The 13,811-nt window shown below is 41.8% G+C and overlaps 1 protein-coding gene across 1 annotated transcript in view; it reads left to right on the top strand.

The window, feature by feature from the left end:
* The window catches only part of LOC122810683 (extracellular calcium-sensing receptor-like), a 192,556-nt gene that overhangs the window by 88,243 nt on the left and 90,502 nt on the right, over positions 1 to 13,811 (top strand). Inside the window, exon 3 of the mRNA XM_044082252.1 lies at positions 788 to 1,618. Within this exon, the coding sequence (XP_043938187.1) occupies positions 788 to 1,618 (831 nt within the window). The remainder of the gene's footprint in view (positions 1 to 787; positions 1,619 to 13,811) is intronic.

The following is a 13,811-nucleotide window of genomic DNA, read 5'->3' as shown; positions in this document are numbered from 1 at the left end:
CTAAACTACCAGGAAGGACTTGAAGCACTGTCCCTTTATTCACTAGCTTAGAGACTATTGAGGGATGACCTATGACTTGCCTTCCATGACGTTACAAACCCAGTTGTATTGAATCCCTTCTATCTCCACACATCAAATACCAGAACCAGGGAACTCAGTCTTTACCATCAGATAAAACATGATAGAGAGACAGGTTCATCACACAGTGTCTCTACCACCTCTGGAACAAACTGCCCCAGCAAACCAAACAGTATGATACACTATCATCCTATTCTGTCTCAGCCTTCCTCCTTTCAAAATCTCTGAGTTCCTTTATATTTTCCCTTCCACTATATGCATGTTATGCTGAGCTGTGTAAGCATACCTTTAGCTTAGCCTTTTGCAAGCTTTTGGCTTAACTCCAGATCTTACTAGCAGAATCACTTCCCTGTGTGCTATAAACATGGTGCACATGCTTAATTTTCTTTGCCAGAAGTATTGTGTTAATGAATTTCATGTTTCAACCAATGCATCGCTTCCTATCATATCAACAGAAACAACCTCTGCAGCCTTATTATTATAATAATAACGTAAGGAGAAATAATGCACAACCAACATCTTTATTTTCATTGTAGATTTACAAACATAAATGTTCTGCCATATCCTGTCAAATATATGTAATTTATGGAACCTTATAAAAGGGATACAGCTTTGCTGTGAATTTTTGCAAACTGCCTTTCTATACTGCATTAAATATGGTATATATGTGACCATGTATAACATCTTATTATACTTCTTATAATTTCAGATTAGCCCTGGAGCAACGCAATCAACACTAAGCAATAAACTGCAGTTCCCATCCTTTCTGAGAACTGTACCTAGTGACAAACTGCAGACTTATGACCTGGCTCAGTTAATTGTATATTTTGGCTGGACTTGGGTAGGAGTTCTAGCAACAGATAATGATGCTGGTGAAACTGGTAGCCAGAGCATAAAAACTGAGATTTTGAAAACCGGTAGTTGTATAGCATTCAATGAAAAGATACATGTCCGGTATTCTACTGAAAAGTTCAGTAAACTTGTTGAGCTAGTAAAAAAATCATCAGTAAATGTTATCATTGTTCATAGCAGTGAGGTTCACATAAAACCACTTTTGCAGGCCTTTTATGTGAGAAATATGTCTGACAAAGTTCTACTGTTCACGGCAAATTTCCCTCTTACGCCTGGACTCTTTACAGCTGAGATCCTGTTCTTATTAAATGGAACCTTGGTGTTATCATCTCCATTAGGAGACATGCCTAGTTTCCGAGACTATCTTTATCGTCTGCATCCATCTACTGAACCAGGTGATATTTTTATCAGATCATATTGGGAAAAAATCTTCACTTGCAATTGGCCAGTAAATGGAAAACCTATAACTGGACTCACTAACACCTCTGCACTATGCTCAGGGATGGAAACACTTACTCAAGTTTCGATACCTTTCATTGAAATGCAAGACATTATTTATAGTTATCATCCATATTTAGCAACATATGCTTTTGCAAATGCTCTGCATAACATGGCGTCATGCAAATCCAAAGCAGGACCTTTTCAAAATAATTCTTGTCCTAAGATGAAGGAAATCCAGCCATGGCAGGTATTGTTTCCTTGTATTGCAGTTTCTATAGTCAGAACCTATAAGTTTATGCTAGTATGCCGCATATATTTTGCATCTGCATGATTTAGAAAGAAGAGTCTTTCAATGGTGAAGTTAATATGTTGCGTGCACCACCATATGAGAAGCCTTGTTGGAGAACAGAACATTTGTTTTAAATTAATTTCTGAATAGAAACATTAAATACTTGCACAATTATGGCAGTGTTTTCTCAAACAGGAATGCCTTAATTTTAGTAATTAGCAGCATTTCTAAAACAGGATTTTTGACACACTTTTTCTAGCTCAAGCCCAAGCCAAAGGCAGTTCAAATTTTTAGTAGGCGTCTTTGCAAAACATATATGAAATGACATATTTGGATTACAAAAAATCTTTTGGATATGAAGAACATCAATTTTTCAGTTCAAGAAATTATCTGAAAAAGCCCCCTTCAAAAAATGTATATATACTCAATATATGATCACCAATAATTTATATCTCACTCCTGTACAAATAAATAAATTCAACCCAAATACTTCACCAACTTGCCCATGTTGTTCTTTTCCCCACGCTGTTTGTTTGCTAACACAAACGCTTAGTTAGGAGGGTGGCCTAATGGTTAAGGCATTTGCCTTGCAAAGTGCAGGGTTTGAGTCTCACAAAGGATAATTGGCTAGCCTTAAAATCCAGGGTTTGAGTCTCACAAAGGATAATTGGCTAGCCTTAAAATCCATTGTAAGGGCAGTTAGCCTAGTACTAATCTTTGAACCTATATACTTCATATCTTATGGTTCTGCAAATACACCCATAACATCTGGTACTCCCTCAAAGTGAGAATGGAAAATGTTGGATATCATAAATCTACCCATTCATGGGAGATGGCTCTCCTACACATTATAAAAGGTAACATTTCCAAATTCAAAACTCACATTTTAATTACCATCTGTCTTTTAATCAAACTTTGTATCACCAAAAATTGGTTGGACCATACGAAAATGTCTTGGAGGGGCTTTAGAAACATGGCCATTGAATATATCACATCACAGAAACGTCTTACTATAAGTCCTCAGAAACACATTTCCAGAAATTCTGGAGTACCTTATTTACACTCATAGATGACAATTAATTCCCTTTAATATCATGAGTTTAATTCACCCAATCCACTTTTATTATACTTGCCCAATATGTGGCTCAATTCACAAGGTTAAGTTTTCCCCCTTTCTTGTCTTTTTTTTTTCTTATTGTGATTGATAGATGATAATCAAGTAACTTATACGTATCCAGTTTTGTACTTAAGTCTTGATATATGTTTCGATTATATAGGTCACTTCTTAATGCAGCACCTGTGTACATAGTGTATATAATTTAGACTCATGTTGTACTGCTCTTCTGTCTGTTCATTGGAATTGTATTATTGACTGTATTGTTTGGTTTTAACAATTCAATAAAATTGTAACTGAAAAAAAAGAAAGTTTCTAAAAAATATTTTGATTATATTATTGTATCACTCACATTAAAGAACTATCTGGCGAACTTAAGAGACTGAGTTTGTAGTTTAAAAAGCACAGGCAAATATTTTGTGGTTTCCAATATTTTTATAGCTGCTTTTCACTCCTCTGTCTGCTTTCCATCATGCCTCCTTTACTGGTTTCAAACCTATTCATTTTCTAGTAGTAGGGAGTCTCCAGAAATATTAGGGCAAGGGACATCTGGAGGACAGTCTTCATAGAACTAGGCACCTGGGTTATTTGTTCCCTTGCCAGCATATCGGCAATGATGGTGTTGGTGTTAGCCTACTCTTACCCCTCTGAGTATAAGGATGAGCAGTCTTCATCAAAGACAAACCCACAAAGACCCAAAGACTCACTATATATAAAGGCATGTTCTTATACACCAACTATGAAGGCAAATTCCATCTGTGGTTTGTTGAGTTTAGTTTGTGGGGCCTGTAATGAGGGTGCAGAATGGGCCTGTTCCCTCAGTAAACCATTTTAAACCTGCCAACTAATCAAGACTCCTCCATTCTAGTCCCTTCAATGCAAACCCAAAAGAAATACACATAGGAGCTCTAAGCCATGGTGAAATTAATAGAAACTAGACTAAATGGAGTTCCGTTAACACAAAACAATATAAACAGCTGTGACTTCAGTGAAACCTGGCTAAAGCCTCATCCTACCTTATTACAGGTTTACTTTCCTCACTACACCACTCTATGAAACTATAGGCCAGGCTTATCAGTGGTGATTGTATGCTCCTAACCTAGGACATTATAGATTACTAGATTATAGCTGCCTTATCTACCACTGATAAATTTGGTCTTAATAGTTACTTACTGAGCTCATCCTGCCAAGAAATGTAACAGCAACTATCTAAAATCACCTTCGCAGTCACTCAGTCTGAATTCTTTCCTCTCATATGTGCACTACCAAAGCTGTCACATGACAAAGCTAACTTCCTTTTGCTTGGAGATATAAATGCCAGTGTTTTAGGTAAAAATAAACATTATATACATTGCTTTCTATCTGACCTTAATCTTTATCAACTAGCCAGTGGATTAGTCAGACTCAGCTTTACAACCCGTAATGATATTCTTCTTGATATAATTGTAAGCAATGAGCCTCCAAAGTCCATTGAACTGTAATTCACTTTCCTAACATAAGTGACCACTTTACTCTACACTTTAAATATCATGTGAAACTGTCTCAAACACCCCAGCACTTTACACTGTGTATAGTCAAGTACATGATAAGACACAAAAGGTATCGAATACCATAGTGTAAATTGGTCATTGTTTCATCACTGCCCCAGTGGAAACAAAATAACCTCCTTACTCAAAATAGACCTCATTAGTCACAGAACCAGCTTTACTCACATTCTTTATGTCTACTAAAGGCTATTTACCTTACAAGGATGTCATCTGAACTCTGCAGCTTACATAGACAGAGACCATTCCAAATACATATCTTCACTGAAGAAATCCAAAAGGTGGTCGGGCACACTTAAGCAATAAACCTCCTCTCTAGCCAAACAGCAATATTCACTTACCCCAGATACATTTGAGAAGAAGCAAACTTCATATCTGATGTTGTTAATCTTCCTTCCATTCATCACCGATGGATTCGGTTCTGAGCCCTCAGTAAGAAACTGAGATCCCTCATAAAATCCTCCAAAGCTAGTCATGAAAATAAAATTGCCAAAGATTCCAAAGACAACCACAAGGCAATCTATAACTATGTCAATAATCTAAATTGCAATGCTCAGATCTGCTCTGAGCGAAAACAGAATGGCATTAAATATACTGATCCCAAGGATATTGCCAATATCCTGGCAGATCGATTCAGTGCCAACTTCACCCCCCTCTCACCCCCTAAATGGCCCATCTCAATACCGGAAGATTGCCAAATTCTAGTAATAACAGCCTCACAGGTAAAAAACTCACTCTCCAAAGCTAAGAATACAGCATCCATGGGACCAGATGACATCCCAGGCTGTGTACTACATGGACTACAATATGAACTGGCACCTCACCTAAGTGTCATGTTTAATCATAGCTTCACCTCAGGTTTCGTGCCCACTGAGTGGCGCAGAGCTACAGTTGTCCCACTCCACAAGGGGGGATCCACCTTGGATCACGGAAACTACCATCCCATCAGTCTGACGAGCCTTATCTGCAAGGCCATGGAGTGTATTATCATGGAACTTATAAACAAAGACATTGGCAACCTTCAAACACTGGACTCCACCCAGATTGGGTTTGTGAAGGGTGGATCTTGTCTCCTGAACCTGATTGACTTCTTCAAATCAGTCTCCAGAGCCATGGACAAGGGTAAGGTGGTCCTCACAGCCTATCTGGACCTCGCCAAGGCCTTTGACACCATCCCCCACTCTGGAATTATAGATAAACTTACTAAGTTGGGCATTAATCCCAACGTCACCCAATGAGTTGCTAACTGGCTTACTGATAGAACCCAGACAGTAAAAGTAGCCAACTCCAAATCCAGCTCCAGACAAGTGACAAGTAGAGTACTTCAGGGTTCAGTCCTGGGACCGCTTTTGTTTGGCATCTACCTCTCTGAAGTACAGGCCAACACTAAGGGACTCTAGCTAACAAAGTTCGCAGATGACTGCAAACTGGGAGCCATTATTGAATCCCCAAATTATGTGGATACTCTACAAAAGGGCCTTACAGAAACAGATGCTTGGTGCCAGAGCAATGGGCTCAAGCTCAATGCCAAGACATGTACAGTTATCCCCTTTGGGAAAAAAACATGAACCCATGAATTACCATATAGGTGGCAGGACACTAACCATCGAAAATGTGATAAGAGACTTAGGGACACAGGTGGACAGTGGTCTCACCTTCGATAACCACATCGCCACAACAGTCAGGAAATCCTTCTATGTGGCACACCTCATCACTAAGGGCTTTTCATCCTGAAAAAAGGAGGTCATTGTCCTACTGTACTCATCCCTCATTAGACCCATTATAGAATACAACACCCCATTTGGTATGTACCTCTCAAGATATCTGCAACAACTGGAAAGGCCGCAGAAATGCCTCACTAAAAGAATCACAGGCCTAAAGCAGATGCCCTGTGCTGACCACCTTAAAAAACTCCAGCTATACTCTGTCGCATATCGTCTACTCTGAGGCGATCTCTGCTTAACATATAAGGCCATGTCAAACCCAGAGCTGCTGGACATGCTACACTTAAAGAAATCCCAATCCCTCAGAGCCACACGCTCCAGGGATCTAAACCTTGTCATCACAATAAACAAAACATGCTGGAAGGATAGGTTCCTGACCCAAAGACTCCCCAGACTCTGGAATAGATTGCCCATACAGGTCAAGTAGAGTGCCTCTTTGGCCCTCTTCAAAAGGAACCTTGATGATTGGATGGGAGAAAGGAAATTCACCCCAGGGATCATGTCAGCTGCCCTGCTAGACAGGGGTCAAGGGAAGTAAATAGTGTGGGAAGAAATAGCCAGGGAATTGTTATGGAAGGGCTTGTATAGGCCCTAGGGCTGATAGCCTAGTACCAACATATGAACCTATGAACCTAGTACCAAGCTCGTGCCAGCCAAAAAACTCTCGAGCTAAGCTTCTACCCACAATGTCCTTCTCCCTATTACCTCAGATCTCATTTGCCGTGTAGCTGTAAAGCCACATTTCAGCCGAGCTCTCAGCTAAGTGGAAACATTTTTGATATGTTGTGAGAAAATTGGTCTATCCTGTTATCACTTGTGATTTATATTCATTGATCCTCTCTTTTACAGTTAGATTTACGCCTTTTTCTCTTTCCTTCTACCCAGTTGGTAATCTTTTAAGTACCATTGGTGGTACAGCCCTCTCTCTTTACCCATGTGGTATTTCTTGAATACCATAGCTGGCATTTCTTCTTTTCCTCCCTCTTCTATGTAGTTGTGTGTTTTTGACTCTTTGATTAGATACTGTGTGTATTTGTTTAGGTTTAGACATAGTGTAAGTAGAATTTAAATTTGTCTCTGAAGACTTGATTGTTGTGTTTAACATCTCATGATGTCTGATAAGAAGGGTACTTCAGGTTTCAAGCATTGTACTTCATGTAATGGTAAACGTCCAAACAGTGACTCTCACAATGATTGTGTTTATTGCTTGGGGTGCCCCATCTCTTGGTACAGCCTCCCTGTGTGATTTGCCAAAGTTTTAGCTAGCACTCTGAACAAGCGCAAGAATAAGTTGATTCTAAAGCGCTAACTTAAGTCGCCCTTTTCAATGGCCCTTTCTGTGACAGAGGTCTCAACCCCCCTAGGAAGGATAAAAAAAGGCCCCATTTGTTTCCCTCTTCACCCTCGGCTGACCAGGGCACGTCTGTGAAACCTAAGGTACAAAAACTTTCTTGGAGCATAAATCTGCCTCACTGGTATTGACCTCATCTGCTCCAGGTATTATGACTGTTACTATATCAACACCAGTTTTGGCACTGATACTGTCTCTGGCACTGACCATAAGCCTCTCCTCGTCTACTATGACTTGAACACCAGGTGCCACTTCAGCACAGTGCATGCCTTCGATGCCTATCTCTGAAATGATGATTCAACCTCCTGTATTGACTCCAAATGCCACTTCAGCACCAAACTCTCTTATGGCCCCGACTACAATAGATCTGACTCCACTGCTCCCGGTCTCCAAACTTGAGACTTTGATGCCAGTAGATCCTCCAACACAGACCCGATACTCTCCGTCCATAGACCTATTTCTAGGCCAAGTGTATGGTCCATTCCTAGATCAATCAGACTCTGTCAGGAGTATCCACTAGATCCACCAGGAGTCTTTCAGGACTTGATGTGGTGCATCTTGTGGATCAGCTGCAGACAGCCAGGAGGATACCCATGCCTTCAACTGCACCCATCCACCTATGGGATTTGGGTTGACTTCTCCATGGACTCCATCCTATTCTCCTCCTTTGACCACCTTGATTCCAAAGCCTCTTGCTCTGAAGTCTCTTTCAGAACCCCTTGTCATGGCATCAGTAGTAGACCTCACTTTGGCTCCGGGACCATCCCTTTGGTCCTCGGTTCCTATTGTATCAGTCCTTCCTCAACCCCATGAATGGGCTGTGGGCTCTTCGGATGGTGGCATGGTCCCAAGTGTTTCTTTTGTTCTGTCTGTGGTACTGGGAGCTTTGTCTGCTCTGATCCTGCTTGAGGCTCTATTCTCGGTAGAGGGTTCAGTGGAGTGGGGTGTGACCCCCAGTTCTGAGGTTATCCTTCTCAGTTCCGGGCTCCCATTCCTCTTTGGGCAGACCTGATTTCCATGCGATAGAGAGGGGTCTTGGTTTTGGAAGCATTCCGGCGACATTGGAACCCCAGTTTTCTCCCCCTGAGCTACAGCTGCCACAGGCCACCTTCTCAGGACACCAGGCAGGGAAGCCACAGGAGCCCCCTGTACAGGTTGCCTACTCTTCCAAGTCCTCCTCAGAAGCCCCCACTGAGGACCCCAAATGGAAGAGATCATGCAAGAGGAGTCTCTTACAGAGGACATGGATTTTGATGATGGTGAAGGGTCCCCATGGTCACTCCCTGATGAAACAGAGGAGTTACTAGAAGCCCACTAATCCTTCTTCTGAGAAGTCTATGTTCCTGCAGGCTTTCTGTGCCTGGCCTTCTACCTCTTGGGTGACCCTGCCTGCAGACAAGCTAGTTCAGCTCATGGTGCAGTGCGGCTGGACGAACCCTGACTCTGTTGAGGTGATCCCTTGGAAACCCGACAAGATACTTTCTCCACCTGAGGAACATCCACATTGGCCCAGAGGTTTACCAGTTGATGCTATCGTGGTGGCAATGGCCACTAAAATGGACCTAGCTGAAAAAAGTCCAACTGTCCACTCAACCAGCAGAGAGTCTCGGGCCATGGACAGATTGGGGAAGTGAGTTTTTGCATCAGCGACCTTTGCCATATGGTCCCTGAACTACTTGACTCCAAAGAGACTTGATCTCCAAACTCTCTGGAACACTGACAGGGCAGGTGTTTGACAAGGTAAGGGACAAAGTTGCCTCATAGCTCACAACCCTGAAATCGATCTCCAGTTCATCTATGAGGTTGCTTTCACACACAACCAAAGTGGCGACTGGAGCTACGGGTTCAGGCATAGTTATGATTCAGCATGCCTGGATGTGCATTTGTGACCTCACGGACCCCTTCAAGTCTTCTTTTCTGAATGCTCCCATTGAAGCATCTTCCCTGTTTGGCTCAAAGGTAAAAGACACTCTGGCCAGGTGTGAGCAGGAAGGTAAGACCCTGTCTGCTGTAGGTCTACACTTTTCCAACCCTCAGCGTTCCTTTTCCAGGAACCAGAGGAGTGGGAAGATGTGGCACAAAAAATCTCAGGGTGCTTTCCATAATGCACGTGGCGATGATACCCCCAGGGGCAGAGGGGGCAACAATTCCAGATGACACCCCTTTTGAGGCAGAGGGGGTCCATGCAACCATGGCCCCAGAGACTCCTTCTCTGGGCAGCCTTACCAGTGCTCCTGAAGAGCGGCCTGATTGCTTTCCTCTGGAAGCAGTCGGGGGTCATTTCTCTCTGCACCAAGCTGTTTGGCACTCTATCACCCCCAATCATTGGGTGCAGAATATCATTACCAGAGGTTACACCATTCCCCTCATATCTTATCAAAAACTTCCAACAAAATGTCCCAACATTCCACCCAGTCAGAGGGAAGAAGCAGCTTCAGAAGTAAAAAAGCTGTATAAAAAAAGAGCCATCCAATTTGTCCCACTAGAGCAATTTGGATCCAGATTTTACTCAAAATTCTTTTTGGTGCCAAAAATGACAGGGGACTGGAAACCCATTCTGGATCTAAGCAGTTTGAACAAATATGTCACCCAAACCAAATTCCGGATGGTCACAGTTCAGTCCAAACTCCTTTTTCTCAGGGAGGATGATTGGATGTGCTTGATAGATCTCCAGGATGTGTATTACCACATCAAAATGGACAAATGCTCCAGGAGTCTGTTTCACTTTCAGCTAGGAGCTAATCACTACCAGTTTTGTGCCTTGCCATTTGGTCTCTCTGCAGCACCCATAGTGTTCACAAAGTGCATGGCAGTGGTCACAGCTCACTTGAGACTGCAAGGATTCCAGATGTTTCTGTATTTGAATGATTGGCTCCTTACCGCCCCCACCAAGCATCTTCTGGTAACAGCCCTGCAATACACCCTTTCTTTGGCAAACATTTTGGGGATAACTGTGCACTGGGAGAAATCCAACCTTACTCCATCCCAGCAGATAGAATTCATCTGCGCAATCATTGACACCCGATCCTGTCTGGTGTCACTCTTAGCTCACAGACTCCAGAGGTTGAGGCTTCAGCTCCGGGTGATACTCTGTCAAAGCAAAGTCTCGGCGAGAGAGGTTCTTCAGGTCCTAGGATCCATGGCAGCTTTCATACCAATAGTGCCTCTTGTGAAACTGCATATGCAAATCCTCCAATGGCTTCTTGTCTCTCAGTGGTTCCTGAACCATCACCCTCTACGCTTTCAGATCCAGATAATCAACTCTTGCAAGCAGGAACTTCTTTGGTGGATGAGGCCAGACACAGAACTTTGGAGCCACACATTCCAGTCCCCTCAGCCCAAGGACATTGTGAACATGGATTCTTCCCTGATAGGATGGGGGGCCATTTCCAGGGAAAGACAGTCCAAGGTGCATGGTCCACACTGGAGGCCAACCAGCATATCAATGTTCTAGAAGTGAGAGTGGTGCTGTTAGTGTTGCAAGCATTCCAACCAGTTCTCCCCTCTGGAATGATTGCAATTCAGTCAGACAATATGTCAGTAGTCTGGTACATCAACAAGCAAGAAGGAACCAAATCCTACCACTTGTGTCAAGAGCCCATGAGAATTTGGCAATGGGCAATAGATTACAACTGCTTTCTGATAGCAACACATATCCTGGGGAGCTCCAACGTGATTACAGACATTACAGACAAGCTGAGCAGATTGTATCCTCTTGCCCCATGAGTGGTCTCTCAATCCCGGAGTAGCGGCAGAAATTTTCAGCCATTGGGGCCAGCCTTGCTGCAACCTCTTTGCCTCCCCTTCAAACAATAAATGCAGCAGCTATTTTGCCCTATTCCCCCCAAAAGAGAAGTGCTTGAGAGATGCTTTGATTCACAATTGGCCCACGGGACTTCTTTATGCCTATCCCCTATTCCTCTGATTCCACAATTCATAAAGAAAGCCATTCGGTTGAAAATGCAAAGTGATCCTCATAGCCCCATTTTGGCCTTGACAAGTTTGGTTCCCTTTCCTTCGGCCTCATCTGTTGGACCCACTGTGGATTCTGGACCCTATTCCAGATCTGATATTTCACCCCCAAAGGTTGACTCACCCGAATCTGTCCAGCCTCAAGCTGGCAGCTTGGTTTCTCCACTTCCGCTAGTTGACAAGCAGGATGACCTCCCCTCTCCTGTTCATGTTATCATTCTGGCTTTTCATAAACTATCTACCAGAAGACTATATCGGGACAAATGGAAAAGTTCTCTATTTGGTCAAAGGAAAAGAGGCTAGATCCGTATTTGGCTCCAGTCACAGCAGTCTTGCAATATCTGTCTAAGTTTTTTGAAGATGAAGCCACAGCCTCTACCATACGAGTACATCTTGTGCTAATTTCAAATTACCATAATGGGCTGGATGGTACTCTGCTCATATCACTGCATTTATGTAAAACCTTTCTCAAAGGAGTTTCTCACATTAGACCTCCAATCAGATAGCCTATAGAGCCATGGAACCTCACGCTAGTTCTCTAGGCTTTGACTCAACCCACCTTTGAACCCACAGATAATTGTGACCTCTAATTCTTGCCATGGAAATCTCTCTTCTTGGTAGCCATCATGTCAGCCAGACAAGTTTTAGAGTTTCAGGTGTTCTGCACCAAAAGATACAACAAAGAGCCAAATAAGGAAGCAAAATATAGATGTTATACCACTTCAAAAAGCAACCATACAGTAAAATAACTTTTTTCTTCTTATTCTAGCACCTTGGTGTCACTACCTTCATGGAATAAAACATCCCCATAAAAAATTCACTTTTATACACTTAAATGCAAATTACATTCAATTAATCAATTAAATACACTCCATATTTAAATCAAACACTTCCAATTTAGCTCACTATTCAAACCCTGAGGAACTAACGTTTTATACTTTAAAATATATATTCACTTTCCTTATACAGCAATTTCTGCTTTAATACATCTTCATTTTCCTCAATACAATTAATTTGTTCCAAATTAGTACCTTGTAATAACTTAACATCACTATTATGTTTTATTTTAAAATGTGAAGAGACTATTTTGTCTTCCCTTTGATTCCTTACATCTCTCATGTGTTCCATGAATCTAACATGAAACATTCTCTTGTTTCCCTGATGTGTTATAAGTCACATGGGCAATGTAAAGCATATATTACCCCTTTACTTTCACAAGAGAATACACCCCTAGGTTCAAATTTGACATTATTAATACATCTAACTATATTAATAATGTGGGAACACACACTACATTTACCACACCTCAAGGTTCCCAAAACTGACAGGGGTCTTTGTATCTCCATTAATGGCTTACTAAAGGCTTCATGTATAAATATATCCCTTATACTTTTACCTCTAGTATATGAAAAAAGGGGTTGTTTCAGTAGAACAGTAGCTAAAAATGTATCTTGTAATAAATATTCCCAGTAATATTTAATTAATTCTACAATTTCTTTACTTTTAATATTGTAAGCAGACACACAATATACTGGGTCTATTTTATGTTGACTATATTCTACATTTTTATAATAACCTGTGCTTCTTTTTCTCATACATCTAGCCTCCTTTAAACAATTCATTATTTTAGCTTCTGCCTCCTGTACACTCTTTGTGCACCAAAAGACCCTACCTAATCTTTCACAAGGACAGAGTATCACTCCGCATGAACCCATCCTTTCTCCCCAAAGTTGTTTCTGATTTTTCTATCAATCAGTGTATTGACCTTCCAATATTTTTCCCAAACTTTTCTCATAAAGGAGAACACTGCCTACATTCCTTGGATGTACACAGGCAATTTCGATTTTATTTAGACATAACAAAAACAATACCTAAGACTGACCAACTGTTCATTTCCTTTGCTGGGCCTAGAATGGGAAACTGTCTCCAAGGTCACTTTATTGAAATGACTAAGGGACTGCTTAGGTTTCACTTATTCATTTGCAAAATAACCTATGCCACAGAATATTAAAGCCCACTCCACTAGATCTATGGCAACTTCTGTAGCCTTCCATTCCAGGGCTTCTATGGATGACATTTGTGCAGCAGCCACTTGGGCTAACCCCCACACTTTTATCAATCATTACAAATTGGATGTGGTCACCAGAGGGAGAACTGCCTTCAGCTCAGTGGTACTCAGGAACATTCTTGCATAAGGGGCACCCAAGGATGATAAAGTAGCTGGGGTTCTGTCCCATCAGTGATGAATGGAAAGAAGACTAACATCAGATAAAGAAGTTATGTCTTACCATACCGTTCTATCTGTGCTGTTCATCTTTTTTCATTCATCACTTCCCACCCTCCTTCCCCTGCCAAAGGCTCCTGGCAGATACTTTGGGTCCAAGTGGTGTCTTAGGGCATTTGTGTAGAAATGGCCTCTGCTTTACTTGGCTAACACGGGCAAACT

This window comes from Protopterus annectens, chromosome 9.part0 (assembly GCF_019279795.1).
Source record: "Protopterus annectens isolate FY-2018-M chromosome 9.part0, PAN1.0, whole genome shotgun sequence".
In the NCBI taxonomy this organism is placed as follows: Eukaryota; Metazoa; Chordata; order Ceratodontiformes; family Protopteridae; genus Protopterus; species Protopterus annectens.
The sequence above is the reverse complement of the archived record's forward strand: the minus strand, read 5'-3'. Positions and strand labels throughout refer to the sequence as shown.